Source organism: Trichogramma pretiosum, unplaced genomic scaffold, assembly GCF_000599845.2.
Source record: "Trichogramma pretiosum strain Unisexual culture from Peru unplaced genomic scaffold, Tpre_2.0 scaffold70, whole genome shotgun sequence".
Taxonomy (NCBI): domain Eukaryota; kingdom Metazoa; phylum Arthropoda; class Insecta; order Hymenoptera; family Trichogrammatidae; genus Trichogramma; species Trichogramma pretiosum.
Window position 1 is genome coordinate 839,941 of NW_019641132.1, and position 25,914 is coordinate 865,854.

The 25,914-nt window shown below is 41.6% G+C and overlaps 2 protein-coding genes across 2 annotated transcripts; both read left to right on the plus strand.

Moving 5' to 3' along the window:
* The first annotated feature begins 1,003 nt into the window (after window positions 1–1,003).
* LOC106658307 (odorant receptor 13a-like) lies at window positions 1,004–4,707 on the plus strand. Its single transcript, XM_014380201.2, has 6 exons — window positions 1,004–1,318; window positions 3,483–3,991; window positions 4,059–4,158; window positions 4,221–4,328; window positions 4,398–4,553; window positions 4,626–4,707. Exons 1-6 carry the CDS (start codon window positions 1,004–1,006, stop codon window positions 4,686–4,688), a joined length of 1,251 nt encoding a protein of 416 aa, XP_014235687.1. The 3' UTR covers window positions 4,689–4,707.
* A 296-nt stretch (window positions 4,708–5,003) lies between these two features.
* LOC106658327 (putative DNA helicase Ino80) lies at window positions 5,004–16,870 on the plus strand. The gene is made up of 22 exons (XM_014380221.2): window positions 5,004–5,363; window positions 5,571–5,811; window positions 5,905–5,981; window positions 6,051–6,259; window positions 6,334–6,504; window positions 6,575–6,871; window positions 6,942–7,484; window positions 7,557–7,644; window positions 7,719–8,213; window positions 8,287–8,427; window positions 8,509–8,627; window positions 8,710–9,008; window positions 9,078–9,760; window positions 10,235–10,362; window positions 10,451–10,545; window positions 10,637–10,709; window positions 10,830–10,988; window positions 11,071–11,173; window positions 11,935–12,053; window positions 12,294–12,419; window positions 12,492–12,819; window positions 15,817–16,870. The coding sequence occupies exons 2-22, from the start codon at window positions 5,660–5,662 to the stop codon at window positions 16,308–16,310; spliced, it is 4,899 nt and encodes a 1,632-aa protein (XP_014235707.1). The 5' UTR covers window positions 5,004–5,363; window positions 5,571–5,659; the 3' UTR covers window positions 16,311–16,870.
* The last annotated feature ends 9,044 nt before the right edge of the window (window positions 16,871–25,914 follow it).

The following is a 25,914-nucleotide window of genomic DNA, read 5'->3' on the forward strand; positions in this document are numbered from 1 at the left end:
CCTAGAATTTCCAAAGCTCTGAAAATAAATCTGGACACTTGATTTGTAGCTAAATATTAATAAACCTGCAGAGACATCCATAGATTTTTAAGAAATTGTGTAAATTTTAAGAAAAGTTCTCTTTCTAAGGTCAGAATACTGCTCATTAGTACAAAATGAAACTCAACATCTACCATTGAATGATCTTGTTTAGTATGTTGAGAAAATTGACAAAGCTATTTTGTAATGTTCTAAAGGCCCAGTTAAATTTATTGGATATATAGATTATGGGTATTAAATTATTAAATTATCAATTGATCAATATTCTATGGGGTCAAATATGAATATACCACAAATCTATGTATAGTTTGACTTTATGTATCAAAATTGTGATTGGTTATTATAAATAGAGCAAGTAATGGGGTGCAGTCTCTGTAAGCTGAAGTAGATAAGAGAAATCGACCACAAAAACTTGTCCAAGGGTAAGAAAAATCCTATCAAAAAATCGAATAACAATTTTTCTTTTTTAGATTCAAGGTTAAACATATTGAATTGAATTGAGTTAAATTTTTGATCATCATTTTAAATTGTTCATTATTGAAAGAAGTAATTACCATTTCATATCAGCTGCTTAGGAGGCTTACAATAAAGATTTTTAAAAAATCGCAGTAGTTTCGGACAATCAGATATTATTTCGCGAGAAAAGCGTATAAATGTTATGGTAACGTATAGGTACGTCAAATTATAATTACACATAAACAGCCGCGCATTGGCAGGGCAATTATTGCTTCGGCCTGCATCGTTGATGCGTCTCAGAAGTAGGCTATCGCCGATAGGCACACGGAGAGCCAAGCGAAGAATCGGCAAACGTATTAATGAATAATCGACGAGGACGGAATGATCAGTTGTGCGCGCGCGCGGCTACAAAGTGCATAATTACATACACAGTCGCTTGACAGTCGTCGCGTCACATCGTCGATTTTTGATGCTAAATACCCGGCTGCGGGAAGGAGAGTCGAGGGTAATGTCGTCGAACGCGAAGAAGGGGCGGCGGAGCGGCGCGACTTTCGACGATTACACCTTCCTCAATCGATGGGGCCTCACCTTCCTCGGCATCTGGCGCTTGAACGACGGGCGGCGCCCGCGGACTGCGCTGCGTCAGCTGCACGTGGCCGCCCTGTTCGCGGCGATGACGCTGCTCCTGATACCCCAGTGGCTCGATCTCTACGTGCTGCGCGGCAACATCGACGCCAACGCCGAGACCTTCGTGCTCAACGTCTTCACCTTGACGGCAGTGCTCAAGCTCTACTGCTTCCACAGGGCCGGCGACACTTTTGAGGTATACGAGCGACGCAATTCGACCTCCCTGAGCTATAGTAATAAAAAAAAATAATAATAATGGCTTTAAATATAAAATGGAAGTTTTATATTTAATTCATTTTGTTTAAATTTTATTATAATTCATTAACAGCAGATTGTTTCGATAATCGTGATAAATAAAATAGACAATAAACTTACCCCAATCACATTCACAAACGTTCATTTTCGTTTCTCCATTTAGTTTATCAAGCCTCCATTCTTATAAAATAGATTATAATATTTAATTTTTCAATATTGCTTGGACTTATCCAAGTGATTATTTTTTTGTGACTCGAAGTGAGTTTCACGATGCACCGAGACGTTCTCTCTTTCTCTGGAGTCTGAGATTTTGGTGCCGCGATAAAATGTCCGTTGTCGGCACGATTAGCGAATAACGGGGAATTATTTGTGCCCAACGCTCAATGATAATGCGGGTGTACCAACCTTACAATACTTTTGTCGTTCGACGACATCAGTATTTCATTTTATACGAGAGAGCATAAATATAAAATTAATTTGAAAGTGTCAAACTTAATATTCATTTTAAGCTTTCAAAATATTTACTTCATTTTTGATTGCCCACAATTCATATCATTTAATATGGAAAATGGTTGTTGGTCTTCGATTGGTAGCCCTGCAATATTGATAAGACAGATCGGCGGCCCGTTTTTAAATCGATACGAAAAGATCGTTCCTTGGCTGATTTATTCTAATTTATTTAACCCACAATGTCTGATTGTTCGTTACAACTCACCGGCTAAATAGTAAAGTTTGTCACATAGTCACATTTTGTGACGTAATTTCAAAATTATGGTTTCAGGATATTAACTCGGTACTTCTTTTGCGCTTCGCACCCACATGTTCGTGTTTCGATTCAATTTTACAGTTTGTGCTGTGCGTAAATTGGTACCAATTCAAATGGCATTAACGAAAGTAGGAATTAGCATGTGGGATCAGTACTAAGGCAAACTCAAGGAAAGTTGTGATAATGCGAAAAGATATAGAAAACGCAGCCGCAAAAAAATGGTTATTCAATTGTCAACGAAGTTTGAGTTTTAGGATGCCATCGAACAGCTCCTCATCCTCTGCGACAACCAGAATCATGCCGTTAAAAGGGCTTGAACCAATTTTCGCATCATCTATTTATCTGGCAAGGTCGGCTAGGAAAAGTACCTAACTCTAAGATATAAGTCGAAGTTATTAAAAAAGCAGCACAATGTTCCAATTTGCCCGACATCCGGAACTTGTGATTTTCGAAATTCATCAGAATCTTCCGGACACTATCCTATTGCTGTTGTTGTATGCTATTCCGAATACTGCAATATGCCCCGAAGCTGTTTATAAAACACGATGAAGATATAAATTTAACGGATTTCAATAAATGAATCCCCAAAAAGTTATTTGATCGGAAGTAGTCAGGAGGTCCTACAAGATTTCGTATGGTATGACGATGAACTGTTGGAGGAACATATTACTGATGATGGTGATACAATGGAAATGTCATTTTTGGTTCCTTATCGTGGCTTATGCAAAAAATATTTAGAAGAGGCCGAAAAGAGGACCATTCACAAAATAGGTACGAAAAGCAAAATGTTACAGTGTGTATTATTGAGTAATGTGAACCCAACTAATCTTTATAATCTTTTAACAGGTTCTAATCATACTCAATTATATTTAGAAAACTTTATAATCGCGATTATCCATGAATTTTCATTCCGGCTACAATGTACCATACTTCAACGATCAACTATTTTAAGAGTAGTTAGATTATGAGAAAATTACAAAGTATTTAAGAAAAAGTTATTGAACACATTTTAGGCATTCACACATCAGGCACCCATAGTTTAAAAACTTGTTATGAATCTTTCCGTTTTTTTTTCCTATTGAAAAGCAACATACTTAGATTGAACCATCACATTCAAAATTGATTGAATATGAAAAATGTATTTTAAATTTAAAAGGAATTGAATCATACTCACATTCTGCTCATTTGTATAATTCATATATGAATATAGTTGACGAATAAAAGGATGAAAAATAACCGTTCAATTCATCACTCCATTGGGTTTCTATAACATGATGATTTCGTTATCGATGATCAATTCGAACGTTCATCACTCACACAAATATCGACACTTACCCAGAAGGTACTGCTCGACATGGAATCGAACTGGCGCCAGGTGATGAGGCACCACGACGAGTCGACGAAGAAGACGAGCCGCCGTCTCGAGGGCCACGCGCGCATCCTCCTCGCCACGGCCGGCAAGGGCTTCGACTACACGCGCCGCTACGGACTGCTCATGTACTCGACGGCCTGCATGTACTTCGTCTCGCCCTTCCTGGGCATGCAGAAGGACGGCCTGCGCGCCCGCATGTATCCCTTCTTCGGCTGGTACTACTTCGACCGCGACTCGGACCTCTACTACGGCCTGTTCTACCTGTCGCAGGTCGTGATCGGCATCGTCGTCGGCACCTGCAACTACTCCATGGACAGCATATTCTTCGTGGCGATCTATCACTCCTGCGCCCAGTTTCGCATTATCCAGTACGACGTCGAGCGCATCGGGGCCGATGAGATGGAACTGGATCATGATCGTGCCACCACGAAGCGGAAGCTGCTACGGCTCATCGTCAAGCATCAGAAGGAAATTCGGTTGGTATCTATTATAGGATAAATCCATTTTCGAATTGGCCGTTCGAGTTCGAATTCCGTTTCGCAGGAGCGCCGAACGCCTCGAGACGATGTTCAACGCGGCGAGCATGCAGCAGTTGCTCGTCAGCTGCATCATCATCTGCGTCATCGGCTTCAAGCTCATAATAGTAAATTTTACATTTTTTACTCAACCGCACCTTCATTAATTTTTAATATCCTATACACGCAGGCGCTCAACGACGGTGGCTTCGAAGTTCTCGTCTACGTAGCCTTCATGGTAATCGCTCTCATGCAGATTTTCCTCTACTGTCGACCCGGCGACGAGCTCATTACTCAGGTGAGTCGATGCGGCCCACATTTTTGTACGCAGCCTTCGAGTTTCATCATGATTCGCTCGTGGCCGCAGAGTCTGGCAGTGGGCTACGCGGCATGGCAGTCCCAGTGGACGAATCTTGGCACCGAGTCCATCAGCAAACTCGCCACCATAATCCAACGGTCCCAGCGTCCCATGCGCATCGCGGCTGGGAACGTCTACGTTCTGTCATTGCCGAATTTCACGATGGTTTTAATGACATTTCTTTCATGCATCCATTTACTATCGCACAATGATGATATTTATATTGTTCAATTGCAGATCATCAAGACTTCGATGTCCTTTCTGTCACTTTTACGAGCCATTTATATAAAGAGCGATTAAAGCACGAGATTGACCGCAGCATAATAAATAGAATCAAATATCAAAAATACTTTATTTTCTTGATATCTTTTTAATAATCGTTGGTGTCCCTCAATTGTTTCTTTCGATCGTCATTTTGGAGCAATAACGCGTCACGTTCTAAAATCTCAATTCGCAAAATTCGGAGCAGGCAGGGAGCTTGAAAATCCACGAATGCACCGCAACGCAAACCGCTTACCGGCTTTTTCGCCCGGCTACGCTAAAAAACGGCAGTCTTGCTACATGCGACGCCAGCGTCACCTACTAAAAACAAACATGGCTCGATGCAAGCGACTGTATGGCGTATATACGCCGCGCGCGATATATGCTCGTCTCGCGCGAACTATTATACAAATGCTTTCTGCATTTTTAGCCAAGTGCCCGTGCCGACGTCTGGTTATGTATCAATTCGCGTAAAGTTTCCCTTTGGCCGTTGCGCGTTGTATCTCGTGGCCGACGCAGCGCAAAATAAAACAATCGTGTAACCAAGGCGCGCACCATGCTTGCAGTGTTATCCGGTGTCGAATGCGCCCCGACTGTGTTTGCGACTCTTCCAAGCGTGTTTTTGTTGTGATAACCTTACTCGTCATGTCTCATGATAAACACTAAACGATTCAACAGCTCGCAAATTTTTTTTCTCCCCCACACGACTCTGAGGTAATGTTTTTTTGCTATAGATTATCGATTATAATGATCCTTTCTCACTTTATGTAATTACAAGAATATTATTGTATTTTGCTAATTTCATCCGAACTGGATGTTCTGCTACTGTTTGTTTTTATGGACTCTATTATAATCAATCATCTCATTTTTTACCACTATTTTAAAGTATCCCCTTAACCTAGTCAAATGTTTTTGTTCCAGCTCCAAGCATCAATGATCTATAAGCATATGACTAACACTTGCAGAAGAAAAATAGTGTTGTTCTATTTTCAGACTGTAAATAATATTACATGCGACTGCTTGTCATGACTGAAGAAATCAAACGTACTAACACAATGGGAGTCGAAATGGCTACTCCATTGCATTTGCAGCGTCTGGAGCGTAGCTTAAATGTTCAACCATTTTTGAACCAAGTTCAAGGATTGTTTAATGAACAATTGAGGTAAATATTGTGCATCAATTCTTAAGCAATTTTAAATATTATTCTCTTAACTCGCTTCTTCGTCTTCTATTCATTTAATGCAAATGCTTACAGTGAAGATGAAGATTCATCTGAAGATGTGTCTGCGGAATCAGACTTGGAATTCAATGAACAATTGTCACAGAAAGAAGGTATGCATTTGACCCGAAATATTAATTATTATCACTACATTGATTGATACATTAATAAATTCTTTGCAGAGAAAAAAATGAGTAAATTGCGCTTATTCAACTTTACAAATGTTGGTGAAGATAGAGCATGGCTGCAAGATATTCTATTAAGCGATGATTCTGACAGCTCTGAAAATTCTGATTCTGATGCTTCAATCACAGAAGAAGACTTTCAAAATATGTTGCGATCTCATATAATGAAGAAAAAATATTTAGCCAAATTTTATCAAAATCCAGAGGTAAAATGATCAAACAAAGTTTAGAGTGAAAAGATATTTACAAAAAACTAAAATATTCATGTTGTAATTTCTAGAACATTCAATATCAATATTACGGATCAGGTTTATTATCAAATTATGATAGGTTTCCTGAACATCAGAAGCGCATTGTGGGTAATAAAAAGAAAAAAGAAAAGAAACCTGATAAAAAAGTAATTAAAATCAAAAAAGAAAAAACATCACATAAAATGTCAATGGATTCAAAAGTAAATACTTGCTTTTTAATGAAAATAAATTGATAATTACATTTTATTAAAAACAAATGAAAATCTGCAGGAAGCAGGTGTCCCTAATGATTCTTGGGATAGAAACACAATTCAAGATGAACAGGCAGATGAATCAGAATTGTACATTTCTATGAAACATCAAGGACGTGGACGTGGTAGAAAAAAACATAATGTAAAAAGTCCAGAAGTTATGGCAATGAGACGGAGAAAATTATGGGCTATGATGGCCAAAAAAGAACTTGGGAAAGTTCAAAGAGCTAAAACCAACAATCATAAAGAAATGCTCATTGGCTGTAAAAGGGTAGCCCAACACTGTATGAAATACTGGAGACAAAAAGCCATGCAGGTAAGATAAATATGAATATTTTATTTAGTGGAATCATTTAATTTATTTAATGTATTGAAATTATTTTTAGTCTCAGAAAAATATGAAAGAAACTGTTTGGAGAGCAAAACGGTTGACAAGAGAAATGCAGGCTTATTGGAAAAAATGTGATAGAGTTGAGAGAGAAACAAGAAAGAGGCTAGAAAAAGAAGCTGAAGAACAGAGAAAAATGGATGTTGAACTCATTGAAGCTAAGCGGCAACAGAGGAAATTGAATTTTTTAATAACTCAAACAGAACTTTATGCTCATTTCATGTCCAGAAAAATGGGTAAAGCATCCCCAGAAGAACAGTTAAGGATTTTGAATCAACTAGATGAGGAGAAAAATCCACGTCTAGCTAGTATTGATGATTATGATAGTGAATTGATGAAACAAAAAGCCAAGAAAAATGCAATGGATGCTTTTGATAACGAAAAAGCAAGAACTCGGCAGTTTGATCCAAATACAAATCAAGAACTCCGATTGAGTCATACACCAGAAACTTTGGAACATCCTCAACCTGCTATTTTTAAAGGTAATTTAAAAGGTTATCAATTGAAGGGTATGAATTGGCTTGCTAATTTGTATGATCAGGTTAGTACAAACTGTCTTTATTTAGTACTCATTCATCATACACATGATATTAATACTTTTTTCTATGCAAAGGGTATAAGTGGAATATTAGCTGATGAGATGGGTTTAGGTAAAACTGTGCAATCTATAGCATTTTTGTGTCATATTGCTGAGAGATACTGTAAGTTAATTATATTAAAAATAATGAATACTAATTTGAATACATTCAAGCACTATATATTTTTTATTTTTTAGCTGTATGGGGTCCATTTCTTATTATTTCTCCTGCTTCTACACTTCATAATTGGCAACAAGAAATGGCGCGATTCGTTCCAAGTTTTAAAGTAGTTCCTTATTGGGGCAATCCACAAGAAAGGAAAATCCTTCGTCAATTTTGGGACACAAAGGATTTGCACACCAAAGAGGCATCTTTTCATGTTGTTATTACAAGTTACCAGTTAGTGATAACTGATTACAAGTATTTCAATAGAATAAAGTGGCAATATATGATTCTTGATGAAGCTCAAGCTATAAAAAGTACAAATAGTATGAGATGGAAACTCTTGTTAGGGTTTAGCTGCCGAAATCGTTTGTTACTTAGCGGTACTCCAATTCAAAATAGCATGGCTGAATTGTGGGCGTTGCTTCATTTCATTATGCCAACGTTATTTGATTCTCACGATGAATTTAATGAATGGTTTTCGAAAGACATTGAAAGTCATGCTGAAAACAAAACAGGAATTGATGAAAGTAAGAGTTGGAATTAATACAGATTGTTAAAATTGTTGAAATTGCAATTACAAAATTATTTTTTATATTTTAGAACACTTGTCAAGATTACACATGATTTTAAAACCATTTATGTTAAGGAGAATTAAAAAAGATGTAGAAAATGAATTATCCGATAAGATTGAAGTAATGGTTTATTGTCCCCTTACATCAAGGCAAAAGCTTTTGTACAAAGGTACTTTTACCATATTTTTTATCATAAGTGATGAGTTGACTTAATCTTACAAATTTATTTAAAACCAATTTATGTTTTCAGCCCTCAAAAAGAAAATTAAAATTGAAGATTTACTTCATTACTCAGTTGGTGATAGCAATATAGCTAATGATAAAAATTTTACATCTAATTTAATGAATCTAGTCATGCAATTCAGAAAGGTAGAATATTTTTCCTACCATTATTTCATTATAAAGAAGTAGTTTATTAATAAGTGTACTAATTAATACACATTACTTTAAGGTCTGCAATCACCCAGAACTTTTTGAACGTAGAGATGCAAAATCACCATATTTTTGGCGAACAGAAGCATATGAAATGCCGGTTTTATTGTATAAAGAAGGCATCATAAGTTCAGCATTACCGTCCAAAGATCACTTATTGTACAATAAATTTTCTGTGTTTGCTACTGAGCATATTCATAAGACATTATTTAGTGATAAGTACGAAGGATCGAAAGATTCTTTTTTTTCATTTAGTAGATTTAGTAATATATCGCCCATGGAATTGAATAGAATTTTTGTAGCTGGAATACTGTTTAGGTAAGAGTAAGAATTTTGAAAGTATTTAGAAAACGGAACTTTTGTAAAATACTTAATCTAACTTTGCAGGATGCATCACGCCACAAAAATGACGAAAATTTTAAATAAGAAAAGTTATACCGAAGATTGGTCATTGGATCAGAGCTCCGTACCTTCCAATATTATGTGGCTATTATCGGAAAAATTGAATTTTTCATCAGACGTGGCCAGCGACTTATTGTTCACTGGAAAAATTCAGTACCGGGAACCTGTATATACTTACACTACTCATACAATACATTCGATGCCTGAAACGATGTCTCACAGAATTTTAAGAAGCAGCAGAGACGCCAATCAGTCATTAAGAATGCAAAAATCGATAAGTTCAGTGAAAATATTGCAGAACGAGGAATTAAAATTACAATTGCTTCCCGAACATCCGTACACATACAGAGCTCCCGTGGTGAGATCTTGTCAACCCACGATGATGCCAGCCTTTTTGTGCGATAAAATTCCCAAAGTCGTATCTAGCGCAAGGAAGTTGTACGTAAATCATAGTCCTGCGGCTCACTCATGGCGACAACACGAGGATTGCGGTGGCATCACTGGTAAAAGGGTGCTTTGGCTTGGTTCAGATTTGGCTGAAAATACCCCGATCAATCCTCGTGTACATTACACACGCATCTCTTCTTCTATGCATTTCACGTCAGACAGAATCGGTGGTTTGTCCGCTTGTAAACCTCAGAACGGCTGGTCAAACATCATCGTTCCAGGTAAGGCAATTTTTCTTGTTTATATCATTTTTATCTAATTGAATCTCGTGTACGAACAAAAATGTACTCTGGGTTTTATTTGAAAGTTTTGTGTGGTTAATTAACGATTCATCAGTAAAATAGTATTTAGTATTCGTAACTCAGGCCAAATACTTTCTCGTCGATTTGTTGTGTGAATTGTGATTATATCTATAATTAACAGGTTATGCTTCTGATTTTGAGTCCCGATAATGATCCAACCATTTCGTGTATCTTACGAAAAGTCATTAGCATTTTTACGATGTGAATATCAAAGAAATTCAGTTACAAAAAAAATTGAGAGAATTTGCTTAATTAAAAATAACAATAATTTTACCCACTCCGTGATTAAATTAATAAATTTTGAACGCGAGTTCACATAGAGCGACTGCAGGCGTTGTAAATAATTTACGACTCCAAGTGGTATAATAATTTTTGTCCGATTTTCCGTTGCAGATAAGCAAACGCTGGTGACGGATGCGGGCAAACTATCGGTACTGGACAATCTACTGAAACGCCTCAAGGAGCAAGGACATCGCGTTCTCATATACTCGCAAATGACGAAAATGATCGATTTACTCGAGGTTGGTATGCTGCACCACCGCTAAATCTCAAGTCTAGATGTTCAGCAATTTATTTATGCGCGTGTTTTTCCTCTGTCTCTATCTCTAGGAATATATGTACCATCGCAAGCACACCTTCATGAGGCTGGATGGCTCGTCGAAAATTTCTGACCGCCGCGATATGGTCGCTGACTTCCAGAAAAGGTAAATTGCAAATGGAATTCGACTCGCAGTGAAAAGCAAACTTCGTAGATCATTATCGCACGCGTACTTACGTTCTTCGTGTATGTTTCAGAGCGGATATATTTGTCTTTCTATTAAGCACAAGAGCCGGAGGTTTGGGGATCAACCTTACTGCTGCGGACACGGTAAGTGCTTTTGACCCTCTTTACGACCATATTCAGCAATGTCAGAAAAAAAAATTATAACATCAGCAACAACAGGAATAATAATAATAATCGAAAAAAATCTTCTGCTGTTTTTTAAAGGTAATATTCTACGACAGTGATTGGAATCCAACGGTCGACCAGCAAGCCATGGATCGAGCACATCGTCTTGGGCAGACCAAACAGGTCACAGTTTATCGTCTGATTTGCAAAGGAACCATCGAAGAACGCATTTTACAACGGGCTCGAGAAAAGAGCGAGGTAACGTATTTTTCTTTTAAAGTACCACTAGCCTCAATCGCCGATAATTTTTTTTTTCACGTCGTTCCCATGTTTCGAATAGATTCAACGAATGGTAATCAGTGGCGGTAATTTCAAGCCGGACACGCTGAAACCGAAAGAGGTGGTATCGCTGCTGCTCGACGATGCAGAAATCGAGGCTAAATGTAAGTTATTCTGCTTGATCTTCAATATTATTATATCGTTATTATCGTCAAGCACCGATTGGCAATTCGATACGATGGTTGACCCCCGCCGCCTGCAATACACACAGTGTCGTTTTTACTTCGCCATCGTTGTAGTCGTCGTCGTCGTCGAGGATATTTCGCGGAAACGAAATTGAAACCACACACGTACACGTATATGCAATATTTTCCTTCCCTTTCATTTAGGAACCTTCTGTCATCGTGGCTTTATATTGATATTTTTATTATTATCGACTCGGAGCGGTAACAATGACACCGTCTCCTTAGATTACCATCATAAATGTGAAAACAATCGCGTCTTATTTTCTCTGTACGGGGCACGTGCACCCGAGTCAATGTTCTTGCAACTGTCTCGAATACATTCATAAATCATAATTCATTCAGCGCAATAATATTTTGATTCAAAGAGACTTGGAGATGGAAACAAAAAATAAAGAAATACAGAGAAAAAAAATGTACGAATTGTCGTGGCAGTTGCACTCGCAGTAGCGAACTTCAATCACGCAGTCATTATTACAGTATATACGTATACAGGCGTTGGCCAAAAAGTGCCGCTACCGTAATACGCGCCTTATTGCATCGGTCTCGATGATAATAACGATTCTTGGCGCAGCACACCTACATATATAATATACGACGCATATATATACGCACATAAATGTATAGAAAGAGGAGGCACATCGTGCATAAGCTACACGTAATATTTGCTACTATACTTGCAGACAGTCAACGGAGCGAGGAGAGAAAGCAAGCGGCCGAGGAGGCCCGTCGCGCAGCCCAAGCAGAGGCAAAGGAGCGAGCTGCCGAGCGGAAGAGGAAGCTAACCGCGCTTCCGGTCAAGGTAAAGCAGTACAACGCACTCCCTCTTCTTCTCCTTCGTCTTCTTCTCTTTCGTCATCGTCGTCGTCGTCGTCTTTTCTATACGTGTCTTCATTCACACTCTCCAAGCACAAAAAAAAAGAGACCCCTTTTATTCTGCACGCAAATACTACATGCGTACACTCGCGTCTATGGCATATCAATCGCGACGTGCGAATGTACTTTTATTCATAATTTTAATATTTGAAATCGCAAATTGCAGGGCGACGTCAAGAAACCTCATCTGTTTCTAAGCGGCGAAGAAATCAATGACTCGCTCGACGCGTTCAATCATCAACAAAAGGAAACCGATGAATACAACACCTCCGTACAGAGTCCCAAAAGCGAGGTACAATGCGTCGCTGCTACGCTGCGCGATAATCAACGATCGGTCTCACCTGATCTTGATACATTTTCACAGGACGAGACGAGCAACGAAGGTTTGGTCGTCGACGTCGACGGCCCGTACTCCTCGGACTCGCTCAATCTGCAGCTGAACCAACAGAGGCCCTTCGGTAATCTAGGCAGTGGCGGTGGCGGCGGCGTTGGTAGCAGCAGCAACAGCAGCGGCACCAGCAACCCGTTGAGAATCCGCGAAACTGTTCGGGGCTCAACGAAGCGTGGCAGACCGAGGGGATCGAGACGAGGCGGCCCCGTCGGCGGTAAAGTTCGTAACAGTAACTTCCAAGTGCAGATGGTCCACGGTAGCGCCTCGGCGACGTCGACCAGCACTACCGCACACCATCACGGTAAGTCGTTATTATCGAGATTTTTGATGGCCGTTTAATTTTCCAAACGTCTATTATACTCTCGAGTTAATTTTGTTCTGTGGTGGCTCTCAGACTGACTTAATTAATCCTTTGAGTTGGATATTTTGGGGATTCGTGTACACCATAGACGAAATGAAAAATGAAATCACGTCAAATGTAAAAATGTTTCGATAAAGGAACTCGTACATTTAAGTACCACCCTGGTTTTTCTTTTCCCAGAAACGCGAATTCTTACGCGCGCTAAACGATCGGCATCGATATTCCGAAATCAAGTTTCATTAACTAAATTTCTCATTAGTTACTCTCTCTCTCTATCTATTCTTAGCTCCCTTTCTCCCTTGCACTGGAGCAAATGAAACAGAGACGAGTTGAATTAGAGCCGAATCCATACATTACGATTATGTATCGAGGAACGAAATCTCTCTTGGATAGCCATCGAAGTTAACTTTAATTATCTTTCCCGACGAATGGCCAACGATATTCAGCGCCTAATGGAAAATGTCCCGTAAGAGTTGAAACGTTGTCTGCGTGCATCGTCGCGCACTCTCGGTACAACAGATGCGGATATTATACGTATTGTCGTCGTACAGTAAAAAAGACAACAGCGATCTTGCACCTCGACGACACAATACGACAGTTGTGTATGTGTATACGTTGTATTATATATCTGTCGGGCAGCGAATTCCGCGGGGGCGTCCTCGATATTTATTATTCTCGAGTACTCGACTCGTCTCTCTCTCTTTTGAATTCCCTCGTCACCGATGCGAGTTGTCGGCGTGGGGGCTCGAAGTGTTACTTACGGACGCGCGCCTTTTTCATCGAGTTTTTCGGTATATTATATTTTATACAGGCAGGGGCGCACTTTCTCTCCCCCGACGCACTTGGACGATAAATACATGTGTACATGCGGCGGCGGCGTCGCTGCTGCGGTTAACCATTGTGCAGGTTGCACACTTGTGTATTCAGCCAATATAGATTATGCGTGAATGTGTGTGTCTGTGTGTATGTGTGTACGATGCGTCAATGTGTGTACAGATACGCGCGAGGGGGTGGATTGGTTTTTAATACAGAGAGAGAGAAGAAGAAGGTGAACACGTGCTCTCGATCGCGCCCAAACGAGGGGGGCCTGTATACGCATGTGTTTTTCTTTATACGCTCCTCGCGCTCTTTCTATATATATATACGTATACATTCGTTCGCTAATCGTTGTTTATTGTGCATATGACTCGATCGATAGACGCAGCACATACGAACACCCCGTCGACGTTATCCCCCTCGACTCCGCTCTACTAGCCCATTATCTGTATTTTTCCTTCGAAATCTATTTATTTTGGCCGTATCTGTTAATCGATCGTGTCCATTGGTCCAGCTGCTTGGTCCGTTTAACACCATCAATAATCTATGTGGCCCGGTCAATACGCATCGATACGCGGCGCACAACGAGATTACCCCGCTGACAGATTAATTTCTTCATTTATTTATACATTTATTTCTTCTTTTTCTTTTTCGGTCGAGAAAAATGGCCGACGCCGCGATCGCTATCGAACGTCATCGCTTGTCGGAGTCTCGAGCATCGATAGCCATCGCGCCGCGCGCCTTTACCTTCGCCAACGAAATAAATGTATATAGAGAAAAAAAAGGAGCTCGCGTAGATTTTTGGGTACAGTTTATCGAAGTGTGTACTACTACTACCTATAACATGTAGAAGCAGACCGTGAGCAGCAGCAGCAGCAGCGCATCGCATGAGGCAGCACGCAGAATAATAGCAGGTGCGCGGCCAAACGCGAGAGACAGCTGCCACAGATCGATTTGTTTCTCTTTCTCTCTCTCTCTCGTTCTTTTTAATACGATCGCGGTATACACACGGCCTGGCACCGTCGAGTTTTTCGGCGGTGGCCGTGCGGAGCGCAGTTGTTGTTCCTCCCGAACTCCATACATATATAATACATCGTTGTACATATATAAAATTTGAATCTTTTTATAGCAATTTCACTGCCGTGTTACGGCCTTCTCGTTCTCTCTTTTTTCGCGCGTGTTTTCTTCTCCATTTTTTTTTTTTTCATTCGGCTCTTTGCAGCGCGCGCCCCCGATAATACACGAAAAAAAGAGAGAGAAAAAGAGAAATACGTACGCACGCGCGGGGGAAGGCCACTGACACGAAAATTGCATTGCCCTCGAGGCTCGAAGCAGATAAAGCTCTTCTTCCGATAAGGCACGCGTGTTCCTAACGGCACGACGATGGTCGTCGTCGTCGCAGTCGTCCAAGTTGCTGCTCGCAATCGTGCTCTATACACGTTACTTTACTTCTTTTCGTTTCCTTCGCGATATCGCCAAGACGAAGAAGAAAAAGGAAAGAAAAAAAAGAAGTAAAAAGAAATCGCTCGAGTAATGCACAGCAGCGGAGTGAGAGAGAGAAAATAATGGATTTTTAGGTAGCTGGCACGAACGAGGCCGGAGTTCTTAGCCTGTAAAAAGGCTATTTCTCAGGCTGATTTATAAGTTCTCGTGCCTAGATGATGAAAATCTTTTCGGACGTTAATGTCAAGCTATACTATGTAAATCTGCAAAATTAAAAATACCTTTTATTCCTTGGCTTTTTTTTTGTACGCGCGTACGTGATTCCTTCGTTTATCCGCACGTACCGTCTTACATTATCTCCGCTGAAAAGGCTTGAGTCAATAATTTATGTTTTCAAGAACAGGCGTCTGTCGGAGTCCCTCAACTAGAAACGGATGTTAATGAATTTATTTCCCATCTTATTGAGGTTTTGTACCATAACTATTGACTGTGTGCTATCTGATTTTACAGCGACTTGAATCATTATGCTTTATCAAATTAAAAAAAAAACACGTGTTAACGTGTGGCAAAATATATGTTTTTATGTAAAAGTAGATAGTATTTTTCCTCAATTTTATTTCGATAAAAATAAAAAGTTTTTTTAGCAAGTTTGAATGAATTTAATTCATTTGTTCACAGCATCAGCCGAGGAGGCGTCTTCGAGCAGTTTTCAGGCGACGAACCAGCAGCTGCACCCAAGCCCCGGTCAAAGCAGCACCAGCGGCGGTGGTGGTGGCGGTGCCAACAATAGCAATGCCACCTTCAAAGTTTCCATGTCCAACATACGTCGCGGCCCAGGCAGACCGAGGCTTAGGCAGAACGGGCCGGGCCATCAGGGCTATCGGGCGGTCCCGCTAGCTGCTTCTTCGTCGCCGAACATCATCGTGCAACATCACAACTCTTCGTCGTCGTCGTCATCGTCGTTGCCGGGCCAAAAGAGATCGTCGACCGCCGCGGGTCTGTCCGCGCCGATTCGTCTGCAGCCCGCCAAACAGATCAATTCCGAGCACAGGTCGTTTGATTTTTATGCTCAACAGCAGCAGCAGCAGCAACAACAACAGCAGCAGCAGCAGCAACAGCAGGTGAAACAACAGACGAACAGCAGCGCTGCTGGTGGATCTGGTAATAGCTAAAAATAAAAGGAGCTAAAAGTATCAATCGCCTATAGACGCCAAAGTACCACCCTGATTCGGCAATTTCCTTAGAGTAAGACAAAAGTTTTATTTTTACGTCAGTATCCTAAATACAGTCTGTATATATTGATTATTTTGTATGTACATTGATATATATTTATTATACGATACTACGATTGCGACGATTACAAAAATGATGTAATATTACGATTTTGAATACTTTTAAAAAAGGTGCAGGACGTTTGAAGCTACCTTTTTTCCAATTTTTATTTAATAAAATGAGAGTTACTACATTGTACAGGAAAGAATTGACGTTTCTTCCGTTTAGCTTTTAAAAGTTCAGCAGCTCTCGTTATAAGCAGCGATTACTTGTTATTTTAAGTAGGCAACACACACTTGCCAATACAATATAGATCCAAATCTCGGTTGAAAAAAAAAGATAACCGACGCGTTCGATCTATTAACGATTAAAAATGCAAAACACCATTGCAGAATAAATGAAAACAAAAAAGAAAAACGTGTACATTGTTTAAATGTGTATTGAATAAAGAAAGTTTGATAGACGCACTCGAGCTCTGTACAGTATACTCGATTCATAATCCAACTCCCCGAAGTAAGTGACTATCAATCTCTTTTTAATAGCGCTCCAATGAAGCTCTCGGGGCTCTGCGGCATTCATTTTACTTTTTTTTTGTTCGTCCGATGCGTCTCTACGGGCATGGAAATCTGTCGCGCGTTGCGAACAAGAAGCTCTCTCCCTTCGAGACACACAGTAGCAGTATCGAAGCAGCAGCAGCAGCAGCCGCACCAGACAGACAGTCGGTTGAAAAGATGTGCGCTTCACGGTGCACAAAGCGGACTACACACGACGGACGGAGAAAACAGCGCGAGCGTGATTCGGAATGTAATACGGCGCGCCGTGTAGGTATACATACTGTATGTGTGCGTATTATGCGCGAGCTCACTCTCTCTGAAGAAAAAGGAGCCCGGGGAGTTGTCAGCTCTCTCTCTTTTCATTATGACAGTCCCGAATAGGCGCAAATTTACGTCCTTCATAATGCGCTTGCGATGTATTATTGTTGCAGCTGCAGCACCACACACTGTGGCAGGGAGAGCGATACGTTACTTGTACTCGGGACATCATCTTGCCTATGCTGCTGCAGGAAAGATGATGCATGATTTTTCACGAGCACCATCATCGTTCAAGGTGTGACGATGAATTCGAGGTGTGCGCGACTCTCATCAATAACAATCGACTTAATTAACAGATGCGATTACAAGTGTAAAGCCAAACATCGATGCCGAGAATCAAAGCTGTGCGCGTAACGAGGTGGGCGTGAAAATCCAATCGATCCAATTGGATTCGAACGAGAGCCGAGAACAGCCGTAGCGCGTTAATTAGTGCACATTGCGAGGGCCGATAATCGCGTCAATTATGACCGTGACGCGGCGAGAAAGAGAAAAAAAAAGTAAAGAAGAAAAGTGTCAAGCTCGGCCAGTTGTTTTTCCTTGTAATAGGTGAGGCGTGAAGCCGATGTACTTACGGTAGCCGAGCCGAGCTCGATTTACACGTAATGCAGCTCATTGCTCGGAATCGAGTAAAAAATGTCGATGTAATAATAGGTTGATTGGAGTCGGTGACATGGTAAATAGCCATATATCGGATAGGTATGCAGCGTAGGATAAGTATCCAGCGGGGTGTAGAGGTGGCTGCTGCTGCTGTTCAGAAATCGAGAGATGGTGTCAGCCGGGCAACGCGTCGCACCGATCGTCGTCCAGCTGATGTACAAAAGCCCATGTATATGGTATACGTATAGAGCTAAGTTGCGCGTGCCTTCGAGTCGCTCGAATTACGCGAATTTCGATCTCGCGCGCGCTCCTAAGTCTCTTATACTAGCACAAGGCCTAAGAATGCTACTCACTTGCAACTCGTATGCGTGTAAACGCGCACCTATGCAGGCGGTGGTGGCGTATGGGCACTGCACACAGGTGCAGCTCTCTCTCTCTCTCTCGCGCTCACTTATAAAGCATATTTAAGCCCTCAATCAGGCGCAAGTAGGTTAAAATCGCAGATGGGCAAATTCAGCCCTTTCTACCGTGCCGTATAGTATATCGCTGCATATATGTTATACACGTGTAAAAAAGAATGCGCGCGGAGGGAGATTTTGGCGCGTGGGCGCTGCTACTTTATAAACGTGTATCGCATGTGTATGAGGTATAGAGAGAGAGAGAGAGATACGGCACGCATGGCACGGCTCGTGCGCGCCAAAAGAGCAAAAAAAAAGTTTATAATCAACAGGTGAAGTCTTTTTCTCTCCCTTTGCGCGCCTGTGACTCGCGAGTCAGCTGCGTATTACAACCAAGTGTATATGGGTATAGCTAGAGGTGTGTGCACACGCACGCACATTAAAGAACGTGGAATTTTTTGTGCGCGATTCGCTGCTCCTTCTCCCTCGACTCGACTCCGAAGCTCGATCGTCGATTTGCGCCTTTGTGCTCTCTTTCTCTGACTTACAATTGCGTAGGTATATAGGTGCGTATATATACTACTCCTGCACTCGAGGCCAAGCTGTCGCGGATGAAGGTGCCAATGCTGATTGCAGCGCAAAAGCACAACGACGAGGGAGGCGGCGAGTAATTACGCGGAATCGACGCGGTGCGGAGGCGGCGCTGGCCAGGACGAAGGATAAGAAGGTATGGTAGAAGAATCGTGTGCTTGCTGCAACGAGCGATCCGTTCGGTGAGCCCAAGCGAGCCGTAACCGAGGAGAACGAACGAGCTGTAGCTGCATATAGTGCACGCAGGGGGAGGAAGTCGTCGTCAAGGAAATTTCGATCTCTTTCCATGCGCGTTCAAAGAGGAGAGCCTCGAGAGAGAGAGAGAGAAACAATGTCTATAAAACGGCAGCGAAACGCTGCAAGGAGCTCTGCCGTTGCTGCAAGCAGAGCAGCAGCAGCTCGTTTGCCCGCGCCCGTTACTAATTCGATTTGCAGCAGCAGCTTTTTTTTTTTAAGTAAAGCGCCACGCACGCGTTCGATCGCTGTGGCACGAGAATTTTTCAAGCATCCGTATATGCGTGTGTAACCCCTTCAACTCCGAAAGTAAACTTGGTTTGATATATTATTTCGCTCGGCTTCGAGTGAAAAATGCCTTTCACCAATACACTTGAAAAAAAAAGTATTCGAGCCAGCACAACCATGTGGCGCTTGCTGCTTTTCTCGGATGCCAAGTGTTCTATAAAGTCTACTATTATTATATATAGGAGCAGTTGAAACGCTCGATTCTTCGCCTCGCGCACACACACAATGATTTATCGAGTTAAAGCAATAAAATACAATTTTTGTTAACCACATCGATCCTCTTTTTTTGCTCGAGGTAATTCAAGTTACTCTCTCGTTATTTGGGACGCATTGCGAGGCAGAAAATTGGAGAAGCCAAATGTACGGTACAATAACTCGGGCCGAAAGTGAATATTTTGGATATTTTTTAACGAAACCGCTCGTTGAATTAGTTTCCGCGCGAGCACGAGCGATTTCGAAGAAAGCCAGTAATAGATCCTCCCGCGCTCCCGAGTTCACACACAAGTGCCACTTTAATTGATAATTCGAGCCTCGCTCGGGCCTTAAACGACGTAAATACTTCCACATATACAAAGTCGGTGCAGGCGATTCGAGATATTATATACTCGAGCGATGCCGGGAATCGCTATCGCGCAAGTTGGTGGATTCGTTAGAAAAAAAAGGCGAGCATTGTATCGTCGAGAAGAAGAAGAAGAAGAGGCTCCGATTCGGTCGTGGGCTCACGCGGTTGTCGTCAGTCAACGGCTCGCAACGATTTTGTCGTAATATACGGAGTCTCCGCAGACGCTGAAATATACACATACAACAATGGGCTGGAGAAAATTCAATACTCGTGGTTACGATTCGGTTCGTTCTCTGGCAGTAGTTTTATACTACATCGTGTGCGAGTGTGTGTGTATGTGCCGTGGCGGCGGCCACGCCCTTCGCGTTACGGGTCAGCAGCAGCAGCAACAGCAGCGCGAGCCGATGTGTCAGAGACTCTACTGTGGCAGTAACCTGGATCGTTGCCAAAAATAGCTGCATACTATACACGACCACGGCTTGGCCGCGATAAACGACGCGCACCCGATTATATATTATACATACTCCTTTTTTTTCTTCTTCTTTTTTCTTGCCGAGGGCCAAAGGACGCGGAAAACGCGGATGCGCCAGTTGGGCCGCGATCGACTGTAGTATAGCCGCCTACTAGCCGATACTCGAGAATGGGATAATTCGGAATCGTCCTACCGATGGCCGATTTTTGCCAGTCGGTAGGTCAGTCGCAGTTTTGGCTTGCAGCCAATTGCTGCTGCGGGGGAATAATATATTTCACTTATGTTGCTGCTGCAGTCGAGCCGGCGCAGCATATATATATATGGAGGTAGATAGCTCGGGGAGATTTTTCGTCGCGCGCCAAGAGGCTCGTGTGCGTATATAAAGTCTTGGGCGCTGGGGGGGCCGCCGGCATCGTCGTCGTCGTCGTCCTCGCGTATAATAATGCGTATATACGTGGAGCAGCTCTATATACACGGGCCCTTAGCCTGGCAGCTCGAGCAGAGCCTAGCCTCGCGCGCGTCGGGGCCAGCGAGCGTGCTTCCGCCTGCCTATACCTTACTACTACTATATAAGCTCGACAACGGTGGAGGCGCACTCCTTGACCGGAAGCTCGGCAAGATCCCCGGCACGCCACCAACAACTATATACCTTATACTACTACTACTGCTACTGCTGCTGCAGTACGTATAGAGGAGCTGCGTCGTCGTTACGCTCGCTCAGGCGCGTCCGCAGCAACGGCTATCGCGTGCGTGTACGTCGTACCCTACCTATCTTCTCTCTCTCTGGCTACTACAATGCTACACTACACCTTTCCTTTTCCTAACTTTCTCAACTTGAACAAGAAGAAGAACAACAACAGCAACAACGGGAAGGCAGAATAAAACGAATAAGAAGAAGCAACAACAACGACGAGAATATTTTTTTCAATTCATCTGTCGGATATAACGCACACGCATTCATTCGCGGTATATTATAATATAAATGAAGTATAAAAAGGAATGAAGAAGAAAAAAACCCTTTTGTCACCTAGAGGCGCGCAGCACATCCTCGCCAGTAGCAGCACCCTGTGCAGTTAGCAGCAGCTTGGACACACAATAGTGACAAAAATATCATATACGTATCCGACTTTCGAGAGGCGCGAGGACAAACGCCGCATTCAAGAGACTCGAGTGAAACGACTATTTGCCTCTGACCCAGTGCCTTTTTTTATACCTACACATTTCACTTCTGCACAAGAGTGTCGGGGGCCTCGTGCGCGAAATGAAAACGAAATGAAACGAAACCGTATATAATATGCGGCATATGCGCGAGCTGCAGCACTGACACATACCTTGCGCAGCGTCGTCTCATTGTCAGCGTCTCACGCGAGCAACTCTACATATATACACGAGAGCTCCTGTGGCATGGCATGAGGCACATATAGTGTGCGTACAGATATTTAATGATTTAATTGTGGATACGCGACGACCGTAGGTATACATGCCGTATATACCATGCCGGAATTGGGTCGACAGCAGCAGCTCTTGGCGACGTGCCGCGGGCCAAGAAAAAAAAACCGACCGACAAGAAGAAGAAGAAGAAGCAAAAACGCCCGTACTACTACTACTACTACTACTACGTACGCTTATAATGCAGCCCAGGAGAATTCGGCCGAGTAGTACATCCTCTCTCTCGTACGTACTGTTGGATGTATATGTGTGTATTCGCGTTCGCCATGCGCCAGAATCGCTCCCTGAAGCTACTATATACTTACATACACGCTCCAGCTTTTTTTTTACGCGCAAAATATTATATATACCTCGAATACTCTTCGCGGCGGCGATTCTCGGGTAGCTTTCAGCGATTTTCCCTCGCTTATATAGCTGCAGTATTCGCTTTCTCTCCTGTATATATACCAAGACGTACAGGAGGCATCGAGTGAGAGAGAGAGACGAGCGAGGACAATGCCAATTCAGCCGAGTCGTCTTATAAATGTGCCACAGACGAGCGCACACACGTATGTGTAAGAGAAAAGAAGTAGTATATATATGGGGATTCAAGCCCGGGCCAGAACCCCCTGGGGATTCAAGCCCGGGCCAGAGTCCCCATATACTTTGGCGCGAGGTTTCGGTGCGGCTGCACGCGGTTTCGGTGCGGCTGCACGCATGCGCACGCGTGTATACTTAGGCATGTACGCGTGTGCGTGTACGCTTAGATATACATGTATATTCAAGCGTATATGCGTGAGGCATATACGCGTGTACAGTCGAGCCTATATACGCGTGTGCGTGTACGCTTAGATATACATGTATATTCAAGCACATATGCGTGAGGCATATACGTACATGCGTGTACATGCACGCATATACGTATGCGTGTACATGTATGCGTGTACATGCACGCATATACGTATGCGTGTACATGCAAGCATGTATACGAGTATGCGTGTACGCTTATATGCGTGAGGCATATAGGTGCATGCGTGTACATGCAAGCATATACGTATGCGTGTACATGCAAGTATGTATACGAGTATGCGTGTACGCTTATATGCGTGAGGCATATACGCGTATGCGTGTACATTCAGGCACGTACGTCTGTGTTCATGAGACATATACGCATGTATACTTAGACGTATACGTGCGTGTTCGTGAGGTATATACTTGTGTGCGTACACATTTAGGTAGATATGCGTTCTAGCATATACGTGTGTGTGCGCACATGCAGACTTATAGTACGCGTATACATATATGCCGGTATACTTTCAAGCAGGCGTTCGCTATGCGTTTGAACGCAAGCTTACATTTTTGATCGATAATTGTAATTTAAGGCATTAGGACCCTCATAACAACAATTTGTCCGATTGCACATGCAAAATGTTTTTATTACGTTCGCATCTAGATTTTTCGATGCGTACACAAAGAGTTGCCGATACGAGATGGAATTTCCAAGCACATAAAATTCTTCTAAGAAAATTTTTATCCTATACGACTAAACGTTAATCATTATTATGATTCGCAAGTGCAGACTTGTAAGCTTGATCGTATTACACATTAGCTAGCGCTAACTCGATACCGATGTCACGGGCCATTTAAATTTATTTTCGCGCGTATACTCGCAAGCACTTGAACTCGCACGTTCGATTCGGATCCTTTTTGTTGTGTCTTTGTTTATAATATCTTACCATGGGAGAGTCGAAATTTCTAGCACGAGTAAGTAATAAAATTTTTTCGATATATAAGGCCTCTATGGTCAGTCAAAAGTTAGTCATTTTCGAGCCTTCGAAGGGAGCGATCCGTCTGCGCGAATAGTACAAAATGAGTGAATATCAATTATTCAATCTTTTGCGAGAGTGGCGCGAATTTGTTAATGAAAAGTGGGAGTTAAGTGAAACAGTGAAGTCTTTGAAAGAAGAAGAGTGCGAGCGTCATGTGCGCTATCTGAAGGAAGTGCGTCGTCGTCAAGCTGCTGCGAAGCAGCTAGAGAAAGAGCGTCGTCGAGCTGCTGCGAAGCAGCTAGAGGAACAACGCCGTCAAGCTGCTGCGAAGCAGCTAGAGGAACATCGACGACTGATTAGCGAAAAACGGAAGCGTCGACGACGCATCCACGTACAACCACGGAGCGACTTGAAAAGGCGATTAGCCGAGTCGATTCGTCAGCTGATTCCACTTACTCGGCGGAGATCGAGGCGGCCTGCTCCAGTACAGTGGAGTATAGAAGAATCTCCTCCATCAACAATAACGATCACAGAAGTAAGTTTAATAAATAATTTGTTTAAATTTGAAAATATTTCGATTTAATCGAATATAAAATTATTTTTTTAGCCTGTAAGCGATTCGTTACCGATACTGCCCGAATGGTCTGTAAATACAAAACCGACATTATCAACAACAACAACAACAACAACAACAGCAGAGCCACGTAAAATCGGTCCAAAACCTTTGACGTGGGAGGAATTCGTACGACTAGCAAAGATGCCACCTCCACCACCTCCTCCGGTACGATAAATATTTATTGAATATTCATTTTTCATAAATAATTATTATAAATTTTCAATATTTTTCAGGAAGATCAACCATGGATTAGGAAGCCAACTCGACCTAGGCCGATGAATAAATCAAGAATACTCAATTTATATGTTTAAATTAATTTTATTGTAAAAATACTTATGTGATATTATTTTATAAACAATTTTTTATTATAAATTTTGATACTATTGTAAATTTATAAATTTTAACAATATAATTATTCAAAAAGAATTGTATTTGCTTGTTAAACTTTGACAATACAATTATTTAAATAAGAATTATATTTTTCTCATGTAAAAAATTATTTCCTTAGTGATGATTATAAACTAACACGGTGATTATACAACAAATTCGAAAAAAGTATCGTGTAAATATTTTAAACATAGCTCCAACTTTTGCGCTTTATTCGACAAATAATTGAAATATTCATCATCTTTTCCGAGAACTTCACAGACTCGAGAAGGTAAAAAGATTTCAAAATCGCTGTTGAGTTCGATAACAAATTTCATGCCGAATCTCGTATTAACTTTTCTTATCCTTGTCACTTGATAAATGTTGTTTTTCTCCAAATCCGTCCATGTTTTTCTGGGTAGAAACGATGATCGGCAGACGTTGTTTAAACTTGATAGATTCATTCTAGCGAACAAAAAAGATATTTTACTAAAAATTTATAATTTTTTTTAATTATTAAAATAAATAAATAAACTTACTTTTCTCTTGATCGAGCTCTGAGGACCGATGCTTTAAAAGCCACGCCTTTATAGCTTTTACGTTGTCGGCAGCGCACACGGCTTCTCGCTTGCAAGTGTGAAGCTTGCACGGATGAGATTTGTACCTTCGAAGTTTTTTGAGAGACGGACAGCCTAAATTTTCAATATTTTCTATGAACCTTAACAGAAAAAATTTATGTATATAAGTAATGCTGTTGTTAATACTATTGTCAATTTAAAGTAGAGTTATATTCTTACCGATTGCTCAGTATTTCTTGCAACCAGCTTTGCTTTTCAGCTCCTTTAACGTAAATATTTTTAGCGTTGAAAAAAAGAACGACCAATGTTTCTTCCAATTTGTTATATGGTATATCACCTCCGCTCCAAGGTAGTCCGTGATAATTCTTAGATAGCCAATTATTGCAACTTTTATGTTCGTCCAATAAGTCGTGCCAGCAGAAAGGAGCCTCAAAATGAAATACCAACGGAACAGAGTCTGGCTCTACAGCAATGACCGATATTTCTTTAAAGACAAAACGATTCATAGATCGCTTAAAGCCCTGAATATCTACGATATAGTCCGTCATACTTACGATGTGATTTGCACCGAGCTACGACTGAGAATGATTTGATCAAGATCTCGAGCTCGCTTTTATAGATTGGCGGAGAAATCTAGAATATTCTTCGTCCCTCCTCAGCTCTTGTTCCCACTTTTGCAGGGTTTAACCCCTTCTATGACAAAGTCCAACTCCCACTCGTAGTTTTTCTCCTA